Source organism: Serinus canaria, chromosome 8, assembly GCF_022539315.1.
Source record: "Serinus canaria isolate serCan28SL12 chromosome 8, serCan2020, whole genome shotgun sequence".
Lineage (NCBI taxonomy): Eukaryota > Metazoa > Chordata > Aves > Passeriformes > Fringillidae > Serinus > Serinus canaria.
Genome location: NC_066322.1, coordinates 10457172 through 10478040, shown reverse-complemented (window position 1 = coordinate 10478040; position 20869 = coordinate 10457172). Strand labels below are relative to the sequence as shown.

Sequence of the window (20869 nt, the reverse complement as noted above, 5' to 3'; positions counted from 1 at the left end):
GAATTTGCAGAGCAATTCTGGCATGTCTCAGGTGGGCTCCTTTCAAAAGAAGGGCCGAAGGAAGCTTTGTTTATGGTCACGGTGATGTGTCCAAGTCATGCTTAATCCAACACGAGTGCCTCTGCAGCATCGATGCAGGGACACAGGGGTAGGACCCCTCACTGCCTGCTCCAAGCAGTGACCAGCCCTAACTGTTTTATGCTACCTGCTAATGCAGCCACCAGCTGTGCCCTCTGCCAGAGCCTTTTTTCTCCAGATCATGGCCAGTGCTGCTGTAGGAAATTCTCTGCAGACACACGGGTAGCTACAAGGCTCAGCTGGTTTGGTGCAAGTGGGTTTTCTTGAGCAGGATGGGCTAGATCACTTGCCTGATCATTTGGTCAGTTTGGCTTTAAAAAGCTCCAGAGCATTCTGGAAAGCAGCACAGCAATATGATAGGATTTAATCAGACTTAATTATTCCCCTGCTGTCTATCTCCTAGCAACATCCAGCTTGACATCTGCCTGCGAATGAAATGTGTAAGCTAAGTAGGAACATGTTCAGACTAAAGTCCTGCTACTTGAACCAAATCACGCCACTAATCATTGCCTTAATTCATCTCATGGCCATCAAACAGCTGCCAGATGCTGGTACCTGATTTTCCAAGATGCACAGCACTTGCCTTCTGAGTTTTTTCCAGGCTGGCAAGGAGGGTGGCTTCATCCTGGGCTCTTTGCAGCACACTGACACCTGATAACGGGGTTAGAGTTTCCTGAGTGACAAACACGGGCTCAGGAGCAAGCCCCAGACTTGTCACTATTTGGCTTCGTGCTGTAGGTCCCTGCTTATCTCATCACCGAAATCAGATCACCTGCTGTGCCCACACACCGCGGGGTTCAAATGCGGTACGGGGGCGGTTTAGGTGAAGCTTGGGGACAGCTGGAGCAGATGTGGCGCAGTGGCAGCAGGCAGTGCAGCAGCTCCGTGTCACAGGGACACAGGTGGTTGAGGCAGGGAGATGAGAGCCAGCTTACGCAGATGGAGGGATGAAGAGGGGAAGAGAGGAGCAAGCATAAAGCAAGCGTTTGTGAAGTAAAACTGGGCCCCAGCCAGACATGATGTGGCACAGGAGTCGGTGGAGTTGCTGGAAGAAATGAGCAGAGCTGGGGCCATAGGAGGAAGCTGTTTGCACCAGCCCTGGCTGCCAGTTTACCGTGAAGCTGGAGGGAAGGGAGCTGCATCAGAGCAACGAGCATCCTGAGCAGGTCAGCCCTTCGAACTGGGGGTTGATGGGGCAGTAGCTTGGGGGCAGATCTACAGATAGACAGGGCTGCATGAATGTGGTCATGTCCCCTCTCCCATATACCTCCTCACAGGGATATTGGTGTCAGTGATACCTAGGTGCTTGCATCAGTCTGTTGGTCTCCTGTGCTGTCTCTAGAAGTTGCTGTTGGCATCCAAAAAAACCAGTGGTGTTATCAGTGTGACATGTGTCTCCCTTGTGTCACTGTAGAGGAGCATCATAGCTCTGGAAGCCTGGCTGTGCAGGTGCCACACTAGCAACCAACTTGCACTGACTTCATTTGTGTAGACCATAAAGTGGGGTTTCCGCCTGTGAAAATGGGGCTGTATGAGCCCCCACCAGCTCTCCCTGTGACCAGCAGGAACTCGGCCTTTTGTCAACTGCCTTTGTCAACAGTGCTCAGCCAGCTCTGTGCTGTTCAAGGCAGTGTCTGCCATTCAACATCAGAACCTCAGCTCACCTCAGTGGGAGCTGCCACCATGCCAGACACGATCTTACTAAGATTCCCTTAAAATCACCTTTTGTTTTCCTTCTGTTATCAGTGACAAATGGAGGGTCACTGGGCTGGTCACTAAAGATGCAGGTTTATTCCTCACCGTTTCTTTCCTTTCAGATGACTTTGCCCTTCTCAACTAATAATTTTCCTTTGTCATTCTATCCCTGAGAGCTGTTATATTAAGAGTTTATCTCAGAAGGCTGTGGGGCCAGCAAGAACGAGGGCAAAGCTGTGGGAAGTTTGTGTTGCAGGTTGTTCCCAGTGCTGCTGTGCTCAGAGGGCAGCTGTGCAGTGAGAAGGTGGAGACTGTAACATACCGGGAGGCGCGTGGAAGCTGCACTGTCTGCGTGGCGTGAGCTGTGCTGTGCAGTGGAAGGGCAGCTGGGAGGTCCGTGCCGCCCGGCCTGGTGTGGGCCGCTGGTAGAGGTCCGTGCCACACCTGGGAGGTGGCGCAGAGCCGTGCAGGGGCAGGGCAGGACCTTGTTGGGTGTACAGTGCTGGAAGGGTGTGCAGAAGCTGGACGGTAGCGTGAAGGCAGTGGCCGGACTGTGCAGCAGGGACAGGTGGTGTGCGGGGCCGTGATGGAAGCAAACCCAGGGCTGCGTTGCCGTGTCGTGGCTGCAGCTTGGCTGTGCAAAGCGGGGCAGGGCTGAGAGGCCATCGCAGCAGTGCTCGGCGGTCGGGCAGTGCAGCACCTGAAGGGAGACGCAGCGCACTCAGTGCAGTGCCTGGAGGGCAGGCGATGCCAGGTCACTGCAGGGGCGCAGCGGCCGGGCAGCAGCTGAGGTGCTTCAGCTGGCGGAAGGTGCAGCGCTGTGGGGTGACAATGCGGAGCCTCACAGTGGGTACAGTGCTGGCAGCGGCCACCCGGTGCCATGCCTGGAGGTACCGCAGTGCTCTGGAGGCGCCACGGCGTGACTAGAGAGCGGTGCCGGGATTTGGAGGAGGAGCGATGCCCGGCGGCGGCCGTGAGGGGGGAGCGGGCTCGGGCCGTTTACCGCGGCGCCACAGCCACGCGCTCATTCTGGGGGGCGCAGTGCGCACGCGCACCGCCGCCCTGCCGCAGCGCTCCTCCGGCGGGGACCCCCTGCCCGCGCGCCATTGGCTGCGGAAGCCTCCCGCGATTGGCCGGGGCGTGACCCCCCGCGCCGTCCCATTGGCCGGTGGCAGCCGCTATGCGGGCGGGCCCCGCCCCGCCCCGGCGCGCCATTGGCGGCCGCGGCGCCCCCCGGCGGCGGCGGGTCCCGCTGGGCGCGCCCGGCATGGCGGCGCCCGAAGCCCCGCGCCCGGGGGGCGCAGCCGGCGGCCGAGCGCCCGGGGCCGGCGGCGGCCGGGTGAGGAGGGGCGGCGAGGGGAGCGGGCAGGGCCGCTCACAGCGGCTGGCGCTCCGAGCGGGGTCCGGCGGGGCGCGGCGTAGCCCGTAGCGGAGCACTGCGAGGCGGGGGCAGCCCGGCGGTGGCGACACCGCTGCCCGTTCAAACCCCGGCTCCAGCCGGCCGCTGGCAGCTGTCAGCTGGCGGACAGCTGCCGTCCTGCCTGGGCCCGGCGAGCCCTCTCCCCCGGCGCCGGTACCGCCTCTAGGGCAGCGCGTCCCCGCAGCGCGGAGTGCCCGGTACTCCGCGGGGCTCCAGCCGGGAGCAGCGCCGCGCCGGCCGCTCCCCGGGCCCCCCGTCCGCGGGACACCCCGGCACTGCGGTCTTGCTCTGTGTCGTGTCGGGAGGACTCGGTGCTCGCCAGGCCTCGGCGGCCAGGGCCGCGCTGGGCTCGGTCGTGTGAAGCGGGCAGGAGCGGGGCTGATGCTCGGTCACAGCGTGGCGGGGACCCTGTGACTAGCAGAACAGGCGGCTGCCTGGGGTGGTTCTTGTTCCGCTGATACGCCTTGGGGAACGCGTATGTTTTATCTGGTGAAGGAGCACGGTGCGTTATGGTGGGTATGGGATTGCACGTTTTGGAGAGGATGCCCGTTGGAGAGAGAAGGTGGCTCCAGCCTCAACCTATTTTTCTTTCTCAGGTCATGTAGAAGAGCAGATTTAATGTGAAGATGGGACTCTTGGTGTTTATGCGTAACCTGCTGCTAGCCCTCTGCCTCTTTCTGGTACTGGGATTTCTGTACTATTCTGCTTGGAAGTTGCACCTTCTCAGATGGGAGGATTCAAGTAAGTAGGGGAACGGTGCAACTGTTTCTGGGCTCCCTAAAACGCCTGTTAAATAGTTGCAATAGTGGTGAGGTGGTTCTGATTTAGTAGTATTAGAGGGATGTGATTAAGCCCACTCAAATGCTAGAGCTTTTAGTATGCTTAAGGGGTCGAATTTGTGACTACCTAATGCTCTTTATGGCTTTACTTTTATTACTGGGTACAAGAGCATGTTCATGCTTTATAAATCTAGTATTAGAGATCTCAGTTCTTGGAATATTCTGTTAGTTTATGATTCCTAATTGTCAAAATAAAGAATTTGTATGTTGAGGTTTTTATTTCCGGAATCCTCTGTGCATTTTAACATATCTAAGAAAAGTTTGGTTTTTTTCCTCTGGTGAATTTTGATTTCTTTCTGTAATCATATGTGCTGTTTATCTCATCATCTTACTTTGTCCTTCAGAAATCCTCATCTTCCATTTATCTTCCATGTTATTAGCTGCCAACTATCTGTCATCTAAAGGATGTCTTTCAACCTTTTTAAGTCCAAAGAGACATCTGACCTCATTGAATACAATCTGAGGATTGTACTCTGCAGTAAGGCCATAGAAGGTTACAGTTGCAATGAAAATAGGCTGAAGTTTGCTCAGTTGTTGGTCTTATTTTTCTTTGTGTTGATTTTGCCTGCATGCAAGAACTATTTATTGAAAACATAAAAACAAGAAAGCAATTCCCTCCTCTCCCCTCCTGCCCAAAACACCAGCCAGCCTTCCTTGCAGCTGTTCCACAGGGTTTCAGATGTCTCAGAGCTGACTGTTGCTCCCTGGATCGGCAGCTGAGAAACACTGATCCAGAACTGACAAGAAGCCACTGGTCAAATTTCTTCTTTGCTGTATTGTGTTTTTGTGCATGCTGATAGAGGTTTCTGCTGCAATGCTTCTTAAACTTCACATATTTTCTACCTCTGTGTGCTCCAAATCTGTTGTGTGTTCTTGAGAAGTTTTGCATGATGACAGATGATGACTTGGATATGACCCTGATGCATTGATTATGACAGGGGAACTACTGAGGTGCCTTGGACTATAACAAGTATTGTAATACTAAATTTGTAGAAGGAGATGCATCGTGTTTTTCTGAACAGGGATTTTTTTCAGGTTTGTGCTTGAGAGGGAGAGAGAGAGTTAAAAATCTTCATTATGTATTTCTGCAAAGTAGTATTTTTATTGACAAGATGTAGAAAATCCTTTCTGCATGAAAAGAAGTACAGTTGTGGTTAAAAGAACAGTTTTTGCATATCTGCTATTACAGGATGATCTCTTATGAAATTATAACACCTATCATCCTTTACTTCCTTCATGCCACCAGGAAATCATGTTGGACTTCCCAAGGCCTGCAGAAAAAACCTTTCATGCCACAACTTGTGTGTGATCTTTGTTACAAATGAAGAAGCAGCTATGTGTTTCTGTTATGCACCGAGGTGCTGGGGAGGGTTCTAACTTTCTGCAATCCTCTTCGAATTTTGTGCCTTTAGCTTTGTGTGCTATTTTTTATTTTACACCATGTCAGTCCCTGGGAGGCTTTGTGGTAACTTTGGGTTGCAGTGCAGTGTTGCAAATCTGTGCAGACGCTGTGGATTTCTGTAAATGGAACACTTTTGTCTGGAAAGATGACTCTAAGTTGCAGCCTAGTTAGAGTGATTTCTGCTTTTGGGTAACCAGGATGTTCTGACAGGAGCACTGTGAGGTAACATAACAGACCCTTGGTTTGTCTCCCTTTCTCTGATCTTTTGTGTAAAATGTGTCATTCATTTATTCTTGGAAGTTGCAGTGCTTGCATTAAGCTTCTCCAACATGTACAGAGATGATGCTAGCTTGAGGATTTAGCTTACTGTACTTTATCAGTTGCCACAATTGATTTAGACTGTACTGTTGTTCCTTCTAGACTCTTTTATGGATTGTGTCTTAAATATTGGATGAAGTTCTTTGAAATATTAGCATGAGCAGCAGCCTAATGTAAAGGGCCAGATGTTACTTTTGAAACAGTAAGAATGGTACCTGTTTTCAGTTGGTCTCCAGACTTTTTTATGCATCAAAACCTATTTTATTTATCATGTAATTTAACACAGGAGGAGCTTATGCAAATATAAAGTAGAAATTTAAAACCCCATTTTGGGAAACTTCATATGAAGAGTTAATGTTAAATAATTAATGTTCTAGAAATCAGCATTTGGAAGTTAACAAATGACAGATTTGAATTACTTATTTAACTGGCTAGGCCTTCTTGAGAATGTGTAATATGATACAATGTATAATGGGCAATTATACTTTGTATTTGCTGAAGGGGAGCCTTGCTTAGTTAAGCCTTGCCCCAGATAGGTGGTGCCGCAAGTGTTGTGGTTTTATTTCCTGATTTACAATGCAGTGTTGACCTTGTAAATTTCCTTAAGATTGATATGATAATGCTGATGTCCCCAAAGGCAAAAATAAGTCAGATGTGTTAATTTTGGGGTCCTTAGTAATCAAAGGTTATTGATTTTGTGTGAGTTATCTTCTTATTAAATTACTTTCATTTTTCTTGTGACCAGTGCCTTTCATCTGTTTAATAGCGACTCCCTAGCTTCAGCAGTGACATTTGTTTTTGTTCTGTTCTTTGTGCTAGAGGAGGTATGAAACTAAGCTGCTCCCAGCACCTCACACCTTTACAATCTCTTCAGAGACTGGCTTTAGTAAATTCGACACCTGTGTTTAATAATGGAAATAAACAAATTTGTTGTAGAGTATGGTGGAAAACACTTGATCTGCTTATTTACTGCTTGTGTGGTTTGTTCACGTAATGTTTTAGAAGATGCCTCTGCTTATTATTGTCATGGATGAATCTGAATGGTATCTATAAAGTGGTTTACTTTGTAAGCTAGTCTCCCTGACACTTGGATGTTTGTGTATTTAGCTGTTAAAGTAAATGAATAGCTAAATTATTTTGTTTATATATACATCTGACCTCTACAAGAAAGGAGGCTAAACTTTGAAATAGACTGAAAGATACACATCAATGTTTCTCTTAATGTTCCCTTAACACTAAATGTTCTCCACTTAATGTTAAATCTGTCCTCTGTGAGTGATGCCTTAGTGAGTACTGCAAGATTATTCTCCTTCTTGTATGACTCTGCACCTTGCCAAAATACAAAGGAGAAGAGGAAATAATTAATTTTTTAAAAGACTTGTCTTTACTTTGACAAGAATAGATTGAATTCAGCTAATGTGAACTAATTAACATTGAATTAAGTTCAACTCCTCCTTCTATTCAAGACAAACCTCCAGTGATTGCTACCCTTCTCTCATCCTTTTAGTGAATATCATGACTGGCTAGTCTTCCCGAGGTCTGGCTTCATGTTGGTGGCAAAATGTTGTTAGTTCTCAGAGCAGCAGCAAAGTACAAAAATAAGGGGTGTAATGCTGAATGGAGGAGGACCCTTGAGTTCTGGTAATGGTTGGTAGTACATGAGCAGGGTTTAGGACAGATTTCCTTGTTCTCTTTCCTGATATTTGTAATGCAACTTCAGTCTCTGACTGAAGTGCTGGTAAGAGATGTGCACTGTCCCTGCACGTTTTTCCCAGAGAGGCAGTAACAGTGGATTCCACAGCTCTCTGATGAAATGTTGAGTTGCACAGAGGTGTGCTGAACACATAGAACTGATATTGTGATGTGAGAGACAAACAAGCAAATAACTAGTTTGTAATCAGGTTTAGCTGTCCTGAACATTCTAGAAGGAGCTTAGAGGAGCAAATAATTGTATTGCTGTTCTTTGTGTTTCTGGCCACTTGGTTGTCAGGGAGTTCTTGCATAGTAATGGTAGTGATAGGAGCAGGCTTTGAAGGTCTGAGACATGCACAGCAGCCTATTCCCTAGCAACTTCCCATCCTGCTCCTTCCCTGGTGCTCTCTGAGGAGGAAGGAAGGTGTTGTCTGTAGCAGTGTGAAGATACAGCTCGTAGGAAGGTGCACTGTTGTCTTTGAAAAGTATGGTGGGAGACGGAGTTACTTAACCTGATGTGTGTATAGCTGATTTTGCAACTTCAAAATGAATGTGTTGCAAAGAAGGAACGATTCCATTATAAAGCATCCTGGCAATGGAAATATTGGACTCATTCCCCCAAGTCAGCTTTTACTTTTTCCCTCTGTCTCAAAGTATTGAAGTATACTTGGGACAAGGACAGTGTGATGCTGTTTTCTTGTTCTCTATTGTATTTTTTCTACATTAGCATTGAACTAATTTAAAGAAATATATACTTTGCACTAAGTACTTTTGCCAAAACCCACATTAATACAATTTGAGCTTGTCAGTTTGAATGTGGTTTTTGAATTATCTCCAGGTATGTTCTGTTGATGTCTCCTTAAAAAAATCAAGTCACTATTCTGTCATCTGTTGCTCTGTGTTATTTTCAACTCTAATTCTGGCAAGGCAGCCAAAGAGATAAAGCTTTGGGAGGAGATTTTCCAAAGGTATTTCAGGACCCTTATCCTTTTTACTCCTTTTTTTTTTTTTTAATGTCTGTTTCCAAGGGAACTGAGGAGACATAAACAGGCAAAACTGACTCACTTCTGGTTGCAGGTTTTTAATCTGCTTGCATTTCCATGGAAACCAGTCATGCAGCAAAAAAGGCTGAATTAATCAAAAGCAATCAAACCTTTATTATCAATATAAATATTGGTTTAAATCTTTCAAAGTGAAAATCATACTTTTGTCAATTCTTGTATTAGGGTCTAACAATGGACTGATGAAATGGATCTTCTTGCAAGGATTTGCAAAATGTTTACTCTTTCTCAGGTGGCTCACGGATGTGTGGTGGTATCCAGGGTGAATGGCTTCAGCTGTTGTCTTGGGCTACTAGGAGTGTCATTTGTTCTGTGTCCGGGGTGTGGATCTTACATACACTGACATCTGACTTCCTTCTGTTCTTTGTTTAGTGAAGAACCAATGAAAGACATTCAGTTGGTGTGTGAGCAACTAGGCCATGGAGACAAACTTGTCCTCTTTGTGGAGAGAGTCACGTAATGGTTTTGTGTTCTGCTGTGACTGTCCTACTTGCCTTTGCCAGAAGTTGTGAATGCAGGAGTGCTCCTATAAAAAATAACTACTCCAGGCCAGCTCAGCTTGGCACTGGGAGCATAAATCTGATGAAAGTGGCTTGAGCTGGGATGGCTCAATTGATGGTTAGGTGGTTGAGGGAAAGTGTTTTTTGACAAGGCATTCAGTGCTGTTGTGAGTGGTAGCAAGCAAATGGTGATGCTAACAATTTTAATTGTTCTCTATCTATGGCATTAGCTTTAGAGGGTGTGTGTGTGTATTCTTTAAAGTAGACTTTATTGCTGTTGCCTCTGCTTCCCAGTCTGGAAAGCCTGAGAAATTAACCTTGTGGGCATTACTTCTTTGCTTTGGACAGTATTGGGCAGCACTCTAAGCTTCGTGATACAGTTGGGGGGTTTTTTTGGGTTTGTTTTGGGTTTTTTCTGCTTTGTAGGAAGAGACTGGGTACAGCACACAGATGGATTATTGTGATTTCTTTAATGCTTGAGTTATTAGTAACTTCAAGGTTCGTTTCATCCACTCAGCTGTAGTGTGTGTTAGTGCTGCACTTTCTGCACCAAAATTGAGAACAAATGTTTAGAAAGTTCTTATAATGTGAATCCAGCTAGAGTTTTATGGATCTCTTTGCTTGTTTTCAGATGCTTTAGGGATTTGAGGATCATAGTGATGCTTTTTTAAAATGCTAAAAATAGCAAGTAATGTTACTGAGGCAGCAGTGCATACTAGAAACAGAGATGTAAAAATAGAACTTAAAACAAGAGTTGTCTGGTAAAGTAGCTTAACTTTTCTAAGTTTTTCTCATATTGGGCTGAAGTATTCCAGTTGTGTTCAGCTAGAAACTTAAAGCTGTAGTGTACTAACTATTTTGGATAATTCTTTTATCTGTGCAGAACACAAGAAAAAAAATTGATTTGGTGCCCAGAAGTTGTCACTGCTCAAGTTACTTTTGTGCTCCCTCTTAGCCTGCCAGAATAAGGAGCATGGCTAAACTTAAACTCCAGCAGCTCCAGGACACTCAGCTGTGGTAGTATCTTTCACAGCTGTAATTGTGCCAGCTATTTCTCTCTTGGCTGGAAGCTGATGTGTGTGTTCCTGCCTGCTCTTGCTGCGGCTGTTAAATGGAACCGCACAGAGCTGCTGCCCAGCTCAGCCACGGCAGCTGCCTGTGTGCCTCCAGGACAGAGGAGACAGTCTGCTCTGGGAATGTGAATCACAGCTTAGGAGACTTAAAAACCAAATTCAGAAATTTACAAGTGCCTCTCTCTTTTAGAAGGCAGAACTTCACAGGACAGACAATGAACATAGGGGAATGCTAGTGCCTCATCTTTTTCTGATCTGTTGCTGCTTATTTAGTGAAATACCCAGCATTAATTTATGACCCAGCTGTCTCTCCAGGAATTTTGAGTGCTGCAATAATGTTAACAGTACAGGACAAAACTCTGCAGGGGCAATGGGAAATGATGCATGACAGAGCTGTTGAGAGAGGGAGCAAGAATAACATGCCTTGTCCTTGGGATTTCTCCAGAGGAGGAAACTCCCTGAACACTCTTCTGGCTTTAGGAGAATATAAGGAGCAGGTTTAGTGAAGGTCATTAAAGGCATAACACCCTAAGCATGTTGTGGCTCTAGGGGTGGCTGTAACCCTACTTGTGCTATCTTCATTTTGGCTTTTTTTGGGTTACTGTTATAGTTGTGGATGAGTGCTGACCTTTTAGGAAGATGGAAAAGTAAAGTGCAAGAACACTTCTCCATCTCCCTGCTTATGACTGGGCCTTAGTTTTGCATTCTGAAATAAGTTGCTCTTGTTTCTCTTGACAGTGACTGTCTTGATGCTGTTTGAGTCCCTTTCTATTTCCCCCATTTGTGTTTTTAGTGATGGGTACAATTGAGGAACTTGCTCAGTTTCAAACAGAGAGTGATTTTTGTTTGTTTCACTCAGTTGACCTCAGCCTGATTTAGTGTTTCCCTTGCTTCACTTGCTCAATATGTGCATTTTCTCCCTGGCCTCCCCACAAATTTTTGGGAAGGGTATGTTCCTGTGACTTTGGATGGGTGCATTGGGAGAGTGTTTATAAGGAGCAGCCCTCAGTGTCTTACATGCAGCTGAAGCTGTGTCCTCCAATATGGATTTGCAGAGGTCAAAGTCAGCAGTTTTCCATATACTGGAAAGGTACATTGCAGTGAAAGCACTTTACCTCTGGTAGCAATTGCTCTGCAGCTGAGTGCTTTCAGAGGTGAAAGGATTTATTCATCTCAGCTGACTGTGAACCCCTTAGCAATGTGTTCAGCTGGAAACAATACCTCCTTGTGAGAGCCGAGTCATCTGTGTTAGTGAGTGCTTCTCTGCCTCTCCTCCTCACCGTGCATCCCCCCACCTCTCACCTGTACCATTGCAGCACTGGCTGTACTGATTAAGGTATTGCCAACCTCAGTGGGAGCTCCCCCCACCACTCATTTGATAGAAGAGATGGCACTTTCCCCCTTGACTTTGATACAGACAGGCTGGCTTTGGGCACCTTCCATGCTCGTTTCAATTCTGTTTCACGTCAGTTCTGCTGACGTTTGGACAAAGGAGGTATAATTTGTGACTTGTCTCAAGTTGGACAGCTGCTGCTGCTGTGATCTAAGTGTGGCCTTGGTACTGATTCTGACTGTGCCTGTCACACTTAGGGATGTTTTTCAGAGTTTTTTCCTAGTTTGTTATCTTCTGTCAACATTGTCACTATAACATCTCATTTTTTGTCGTTGCAGTCTGGGTTTGCATCACAGTGTCAGGCTGAGACAATAAAGCAGCCAAACAACCCAGGTATGACTTGCAAGGACAAGTACACTTGGGTCATGAAGTATAGCTCTCTATGAATTATGGATCTCTTCTGCACTTCAGAAGGAATGTAATTGTGCATCCAAGCAAAAAGTAATTTGTACTGTGCATGCATATCCTGAATAGATAGTTTGAACCTGAGGTAGCTGATTTCAAGTGGTTATTCCTTCATGGCACTGGTTGATTATATTGCTCTTGTATGCATTTCTTTCCTGAGAGAATAACAATGTGTGAGGATAGTGCCAAAATCCTAGTCAGGTACAGAAACTGCAGGATGTTTCTTAACCAGTTCTTGGTATTTTGCATACCCAAGGGCCTCAACAATCCAGGAAGTGTGTATCTCTGAGTGTCAGAATTTAGCATTCCTTGCTCAGTTCCAAAAACAAAAAAAAAATCAGAATGTGTTAAAATCAGCAATTTTCATTTTTAAGTGCTTATAAACATGCATTTTAAATCTTCTTTCAAATCCCTCTGGGATCCCTCCTACTTTAACTCAGTTCTGTTAGAACATGTCACTTTTTTACACTTGTTACCCTGTGAGTTTCAGTGTCTGGACCCTGGTTAAATGTGAGTCATCAGAGCTGCAGCAGTGCAGGAAGTGTACCCTTTAATCACTCACAGAGCAAAAGAGTTAATAACTACAGAAAATTTTAACTGATATCTTTTGTAACTACAGTGAGTGTGCATGTTCCAAGGAGGATCTTCTTTCAAAGCACTGTGAATGCATGTGTGCTTTAAAAGAAGAAGTGGAAAAAGGATGGCACAGAAATTAATAAAAGCTGAGTTTTCCTAACAGATAAGTAGCTGATGGCTTCCTACTTCTGAAGGCTTACCCTTGCTGTTGCAGTGTCAATAATTTATAAGTGCAATTGCATCTATTTGTCTTTGTTACAAGTTAATCAATATCAGAGTAGCTATAAAATACTATGTAAATATTATTTCTCAGCTGTAATTGTGCCCAGACATACTAATGAAAAAAAATGTACTGAGGCACATTTCTTAGCATGAAGGGTGATGAATAGACCTGACTCAGGGAGGCAGAGAAAGCTGAGGCACAGGGAAGTCAAATTTTTCTACGTCATGCAGCAGCTCAAGGGCAGAGCTATGAATAGAATAAAGGTCTCAAGGTTTTTCATCTCAGTCCAGTTGGCCAAAGGAGACTCCCTGTCCTATAATTACACTTTCTGTGTCTGCAGTTCAGGAGGGCAGCAATATGTTGCAGTTGCTTGCTTGTGGCAGAGGTCACCTGTGGATTCCTGTAAAAGCCCAGGCAGTATTTCAGAGTGCTGTACTGATGATAAAACATTGTGTGCATGGGCAGTGCTGGTGGAGTGATGTAGGTGCTGTAATTAGGGCATGATGTGGCTGCCTCAGATGCATCTGTGCAAGTGCCTTCAGAACTAAGTGTGCAACCTGAACTCTTGTGAATTCTGGTCTGGGGCTTTTTACCCTTCAGTTTTGCCCCATCAAAGGCCCTGTCCTTCATGCTGCTTAAATACCAGAGAGTATTTGTTTTTTATAGTGGAGAAGTTTAATTTTGCTCTCCCCACATAAGGTTAGGACTCTCTGTTCTTCTGTTTAGACTTAAAAAAAATACATGTTCAGGCAGACTAAACTTCTAGAATTTCTGCTCAGACAATGAAAGACTGAGCTTTCAGAAAGAGAGGAACAATGAAGCAGTTCAGGCTGTTTTAACCATAGCAATCACTAATGCTCTGGGTATAATTAGAAACCTAATTACTGTGAATTTACTTGCAAAGACTTTTCAGCCTTTTGAGACTTGCCCCACACAATTCTATCAGGTTCCAAGTAGAGCATGGGTGGTTCTCCATTAAGCTGCTGGAAATTAGTAATGCTGCTTTTTTCTGTTAGCTCCACTGCTCTAATCTCTGTTTAAAAGTGCCTTATCTGAGCAATTGAAAGGCTTTTATTATTTTTCATTATGATTCATTTTAATATTATTTTCTATATATTTGAGTCCAGAGCTTTTGTGTTTGGGTCAGATAGTTCATTAGAGGCAAAAGCCTGAGTTAATGCAACCTAGCAAGTGCAAATTGAATTACAGTGGAAAAATGTGCTAATTTTGAATGAATTTTCTAATTTTGCCTTTTTATTTAACAATGCTTCAAATATAATTTTAATATTTCTAACTTTTGAAAGATAGGTTTATGCATTGATTTCAGTTAGGTATGAGGAAGAAAGTCTTCACTGTGAGGGTGGTGAGACACTGGAACATTGCCCAAAGAAGCTGTGGATTGCCCATCCCTGGAAGTGTTTAAGGCCAGGCTGGATGGGGCATTGACCAACATGGTCTATTGGAAGGTGTTCACTGCCCACAGTGGAGGAATTGGAACTAGATGATCTTGTAAGGTCCTTTCTAACCCACACCATTCTGTGATTGAAAAAGAGGCCTTTTTCATATTAGAAAAACATCAAAGCTTCAGTACTGTATTACAATATATTACTTCTCACTCTGTATTTGATTTCCCACAAAGCTGTTTTTATAATTGCAGCACATTGTATTATATAACAGTTTGTCCTCTATGAATAGAAACTGTGCCATTATCTGAGGGGACTTTGGGCTGCTGTTTTTTGACCTTTGGACCTCTTGTTTCTTGATGTAGTTACTAAAACTTGTTTTTTTCCAAGAAGAATTAAAAATAGCTTGTATGCTAGACCTAAGTATTCTTTATGCTGTATCCTCCTATGCAATTTACACTTCCTGTGTCATGGATGGATGGATGGATGGATGGAGGACTAGAGAAACCTGCTATTGTGTAGTGGATTTGCCATTCTTCTGATACAGTCTTGATTCAGATGCAGAATTCCTTCTTTAAGATTAACTCTGACCTCAGGAAATGGGAATTGAAAAGTGAGAAGAACCATTAGAATAAGAGTAAAAAAACTTGGTATTTTGTTTAATGTGCAACCATGTAGTCAAACAATTTCAAAAAAACCTCTAAACCATCTTGGCTGTTGTGTATTAATTATTGGTGTTGACATAATTTTGTACTAGTGTAAGTATACTTTGCTGAGCAGTGTGTTTGTTTGTGCCTTTGCAGGAAGGGAATTACCCCATAAGTAGCTTTACTTATCCTTGTCCCCATTCAGTGTAAACTAATCTTGGGATGGTTTCTTTCTTCTTATAAAAATGTCTAAGATGGCTGTATGATGATAATTTTTTACTTCTTCCTATGTGAGCATTTTTTTTTCATGTTTTATACTTGTCTGTTTCTATACATAGTGGTTTTTTTTTCAAGGCACATCATTCCTCATGCTTGAAGTGAAAATTGCATGTGGTTTTTTGCGAGGAGTTAAGTTTTTTACCTGGTTCTGTGCTCTTAATTTTTTTTTCCAATTAAATACTTCAGTCTTTGTAAAGACTAAATAACATGACAGAGTAGGCAATGTGAAATGGGATTTCTGTGCTGGAAAGTTTCTGCTGAGCTCCTGGCTAAGCTGTTTCTGCTCCTCTGGCTTGTGGATAAGATATCCAGATATCTAAAAAACTTGTTTGTGTAGTGAATTAATCCAGGGAACTGATACTGTGTGAAAATACAGGGACCTTCTCTTCCTTCCCCCTCCAGCTCTTTAGGAAATGTTATTTTAAATGCGTCCCGGACAGACCGACGTGCTTAGCTCGGGATTTTTGCGGGAACATCAGGATTTTCCGGGGTGCTCCGCGGAGCCCCGCAGGTGAGGAAGGACGGGCGGCCGGCCTGCAGTGGCGCCCGGGTACCGCGCGGGGGCAGCAGAGGCCCGGCGCGCCCGCCACGTCACGGCCACGGCAAATGTTGGGTTAAAAACCCACGAAAAACACCAAAAGCAAAAACCCAGAGCGTTCTTCTTTTCATCACAGTTACAGAATGGCAGCTGCCATCCCCTGGGTAAAAATTAAGAAAGCCTTCTGTGAAGTCATTTTACAGTACTTTAATTTGGAGAAACCTTGCTATTCATATCCACTTATATTTAACAGTCCATTACTGTTGCCTGTAACTCTTTTCATGATCTGATCGTTCAGATGACGTCTTGTGACAAATTTCTGGTTTTATCTCCTGGCACTGGTGTTCAGAAGGTCTTTCCTAGTGGATTTTTTTTCTTTGGCATTCAGTTGAAATTCTGTATTTGCCCAAAGAATCTGGGGAGATCACACAGGAATATAAGGTTTTGAGAACCATGTTTGCATTATTGCAGGGGGAAGAAAATGTAGACAAATCTAAAATTTTTAGGAAGTCAGACTTTTTTACTTCATTCCAACTATTATTATCCTCTAATTTTGTAAAGTCTTGCTCTATTCTTAAAAACACCTAAGATTTTTTTTAAAGTATTTTAAACCTGAACAAATTGAACATTAAAACTAATCCATGCAGATTTATTTTCCTCTAGCTTTCTAGTCCAACTTCCTGGTCAAAGCAGCATCAATTATTAGCGGAGACCAAGTCTTTATCCAGTTAGGTTTTGAAAACTTCCAGGAATGGAGACTGCACAACCTTTTCGTACAGTCTTTTCCCATGCTTCACCACCTTCATGGTGAACAAATTTCTCTTTACATCCAACAGTCCAAACCTCTCATTTCAGCTTGTGCCCACTGCCTCTCATTGTCCTGCCATGTGGCATTTTGGGAACCAGGCTCCATTTTCTGGGGAGCTTCCTGCAGGTGCTGGAGGGCTGCTCTTTGGCCTCCCCCAGGTGCTGTGTTCTGCAGGCTAAACAAGCTCATTGCCTCAGTCTCTCCTCACAGGCCTGGTGTCAGTGCCCTGGTGTTTGATCATCTGCACAATCCCTGCACAATCCCTTGTTTGTCTGTAGCCCTCTCTAGGGACCAGGCATGATGTGGTAGAACAGAGAGTTCATTGTCATTTGGAGTGGTTTTTTATATTTGTGTATTCCTCTACCCCTTTCCCTAAACTTCTTTGTTGTTTTATGTCAGTTAAGTAGTTCTGTATGCTTTTTGGTACATCACCTTATGTTTCACACACCTCTTTATCCAGTGCAGTTGTTGCCCTGGAGGTGCTCGTATTGGAGTTGGCTAAAGAAATGTCAGGTCGATGAAGGGGCACTTAACATGGAATGTACAATATTGAATGTATTGAATATACAAAAACAGTGTAGGTATTGATGTTGCTGCCACAAAGACCTCTTGCTTCTCAAGGGGATCAGTCCAAAAGGAGTTACTTTTAAGGGAGTATAGAACAGAGTGATGAGTAGAAAAACAGACTTCAGGTACCAGGCACCCTCTCTGGGCATCCTGTTCCATTGTGCTCTGGTAGAGACATTTTTCCTAATGTCCAGTCAGAACATCCTAATCCATAACTTGTAGCCATTGTCACTACTTTCCCCTGAAGGACTTGCAGGATAGAGTGAGAATTGAATGTGTCTTCCATATGCCTACACTTTATTTTTGGTTTATAATTCTAGTTATAAAGTGAAGACCAGAAGACACTGTGAGAAATAATTACTAAAGTAATCAGGGCTGTCTCTCCAAATTTCAGAACTCAACAGATGAGAAGGTCAGTGAGGAAAGGCAGTGGCTGTTGTGCAATACTTCTAATTTAGGCTCTGAGTGCTTGACACACAGCTGTTTAGTAAGCTCAGAATAACAAAGAACAGTTTGAAAGAGGATGGCTGTTACTGACTGCTGTGTAATCAGAGGCTGAGGGCTCGTCAGAAGATGATGGTTGCAAGGGGGGCCATGCGAGTTGTGACTGGTTCCCTCTGGAGAAGGCAGAGCTGCTGAAAGTGGCTGGATTGGGTGTGAACACTGATGTGTTTTAACAACTTCTGCTGCTGCCAGCTATTAATGATAGGCATGTCTGGATTGTGACTAAAAATGTGGAGATATCTGGAGTGTTGAACACAGGTTTGTTCAATATTGAAGTGACTATAAATTTGGGGTTGCAACCTGTTTCAGAGGGAGTTGGAGACTGCAATGTGTTGCATCCAAAAGGAGAGGTGTCCTTAAAGTCACCCTTTTGTACTTACATTTGATTTTTCTTATCCTTTTGAGCATTTGTATTGCTTATTTGATCATGCTTCAACTCTCTGCACATCTTTATTCAATTTTCTTCAAGTTCTGGTTCCTGGTGTAGCACAGATGTTGTTTTCCAAGGTATTTTTGAGGTAGTTTATTTTTTCAGTCAGGTATCCACACTAAACTCTTTAAATCTCTCCCATGAATTGCTTCATTGGTTCAAAACTCTGTGGTATAGGAATGCTGGAGGTATTTCATTAATTTTGCAATAAGATACATGCTGGTGGCAACCATAATGTTGTATGTTGCAAATTCATTTCCTTTTTGAGTCCTTTTAGCCATGCACACAATTGTCTGTCCTTCTGCCTGCAGTGACTGCACCAACAGTAGTGGTTGTCTCTTCCTCATAGCACCTCCACTTACAGTCCTTGAAAGGTGAGATTTCCAAAGCTATTAATCCATAATAAATACCGTAATTTCTTTTCTTTTAGTAGGAGTTGAGAAGTACTCCTTTTCTAAGATATTTTATCTTATAATATTTTTAATCTAGTGTGTTCCTGTGTACACTTTGTAACACATTTTAATTAAAAAGCATTATTTGTGGTATTTCCTTTGTCCGTGTCCTGTGGGATGAATGTTTCCAGAAGGCTTTATTTTGCACAGATTGCTGGGTGGTTCCTTTCCTGCATCCTGTACAGTGTGAAGCCTCATCTCTGGAATGTCTGTCTGGTCCAATAGAGTGTTTGGGGAATGCAGTTACATGGAATCATGTGAGGTGTAAATCCCCTGCCATTGCCTATTGAATGCTGGGCTCTGTCAGGATTACAAACATGTGGAGGTACTTGCATATTGCAAGTTTCATCTTGAAGATAGAAGCAAATCTCTGTTAATAATTTTTAATTTCTCTTTTCTTCCGTGTTGTTTATCCATCAAGACAAATGTTTTTTGGCTTCTTTTAAAGGACAGGCTTGAACCAGTCTCAAATTTCTAGAGGCTTGTTGGTCAATTGTACTGAGAAGGAAGTTACACTGTTGTGATTGTAACCTTCTTAGGACTTGGGTAGTATTGAAGAACAATGTTGATTTGGTCATAAAGTAGAAGCCTCTTTCCTTATTGCTGTCCTAATGCTAAAAATGGTTGCAAATTAATTTTCTTTTTCTTTTTTTTTTTTTAAAGCACTGACAGCAGCAAGATAATATCAGCAAGTGAGAATGTCAGTCCTGAACAGTCAGTCTGTAGGTAAGAAAGGGATAGTGTTTAGCGCCAAAATAATTAAGTTTTGAAAACAAAGTTAGTATTTATTTTAAACTTATTTTCATATTTATGTTATGTACCTCAGTGCCATTATCTTGCATTTTTGTCCTCCTGGCACTCTGACATTTAGTCCAGCTACCTCACTGGCATTACGAAACAGCAGGGAGTAAGCTGGCAGTACAAGGCAGTTCCCTTTCTTCTGTATAACATTTAGGTACTTTCTAAGATACTTTAGTAAAATTTAATTTGAAAAATAATTGTCCTGTGCTTTTTTAAAGTGTAGATTAATTGGCTTGATTTCTAGTACTGTGTGTTTTCTTGATAATCTGACCTTATCTTACTTATTTTAGAGGTTGTATATTTTAATAATGGCCATTCAAAATGTTTTCCTTCATAGGAAATTGTAGCAAATAACACTGGAAAGAGCTACCCCAGGTCTTTCTCTGGGCTTTTAGAAACAATATTTTTAACATCTTTTATTCCAACATATGTCATAAGTACTCTATAAAATCTAATTAGGGGAAATGGTACAATCTGTCCCAGTGTTTAATTGTTCTTCCCTCTAGACAGATTTTTCCTGATGTCTACTCTAAATCCCTTTGACCACAATGAAGTCAATTGCAAGCTTTTCTGACTTTCACCCTCTCTTGTTTTAATTTTTTATCTCCCCTCAACATGTGTTTGTGAGTTTTAGATTAGTTGGTAAGCTTCTTGCAGTCTTACTTTCTTCAGATTTGGGCTTTATAATCTTTCTAGTGGACAAATTTTTAAAAAATATTAAACATTGCTACTTCTAAATACTCTCTAACTTGTGTGTATGTTTCTTGGACTGTGGTGCTCCAGCATGTGTTTCTTTGGAATGAGTGGAATAGAAAAATGTGGTTTGCAGTTGTGCTCTAGTTGATGCTTTTCAGTGCAAAGACATGAGGGTTTCAGTGTGGTGGTGCCAGTTCAGATCAGCTTGCTGTTCACTATAACTCCTTACAACACCATTGAGTCCCCGTGGAAGTCCTTTGTTCCCTTGCCAAGATCAAATATTTGTATACTTGCCATACGCTTGGAAGCCATGTTACTGTTGCTGTGAAATGTATGAAAATTTGGTTTTAAGTCTGCTCTTGATGGGAAGACATGAAACCAGCCTTGAAGCTTCAAAGTTGTGTCCTTTGGTCAAAGGCAGCTGACTGCTGTCTCCCATCGCTTCAGAAGAAGACACTGAACTGGGTGGAAGTATCTTGTTGACAGCATAGCTAAGGACAGCATGTTTTGTTCAGTTTCTTTTGGTTTTAAGCTCTGTAGACATTTTCTGTCTTGTGCCACCCTGTCCTGAAAAGCTTTTGAGATAGGGCAGTAGAGGTTTATTTTCCATTGCAAGTTGTACTAGTTTGTTTCTTCTCTATACTGAAAGAGTTCTATTTTTTGATTTGTTTGGGATTTTTTTTTTTTCTGTAGTTCTGGATTATACTTCAGTGTATTCATTCACAGTTCAATTTTGGCACGGTCATCTTAACCATGTAATCTAGTTAGAGCATTCCTTGTTCCTGTATGTCTTTTCCTCCCTGTGCTTGTTCATACATGCTGCCTGTGGTGAGATGCCTGTGCTTCAAATCCCTCTTGGGGGCATTTTTTCCCCTGTAGTGCTCATACAATTTGTGCTTATCCTCCCTCACATTGCCTTCCACGTGAGGGGACAAGAACAGTACTACACTCTGTTTCTGAATTTCTCTGCTGATGGTGATCATCAGCTGGACACTCTGAGGGTGGTGTCTCCTCAGGTTCAGAGCTTTTCCTGAAGCTTCATGGTGACTCTGCGTGGATGGGTCTGGAA

At 43.5% G+C, this 20869-nt stretch overlaps 1 protein-coding gene across 8 annotated transcripts in view; it reads left to right on the top strand.

Moving 5' to 3' along the window:
- The first annotated feature begins 3014 nt into the window (after positions 1–3014).
- Positions 3015–20869, top strand: part of ST3GAL3 (ST3 beta-galactoside alpha-2,3-sialyltransferase 3) — a 171256-nt gene continuing 153401 nt past the window's right edge. For 2 of the 8 annotated variants that reach the window (XR_007778204.1, XM_050977792.1), the window contains exons 1-2: positions 3199–3705; positions 3790–3934. Coding sequence is in view for 7 of the 8 variants with exons in the window: in XM_050977792.1 (XP_050833749.1) it covers positions 3820–3934 (115 nt within the window). In the remaining variant the exon portion in view is untranslated. Of the gene's footprint in view, positions 3113–3197; positions 3706–3789; positions 3935–20869 lie in introns of those variants that run through there. The other 6 variants (XM_030226393.2, XM_050977790.1, XM_018912364.3 and 3 more) reach the window with 6 other exon arrangements.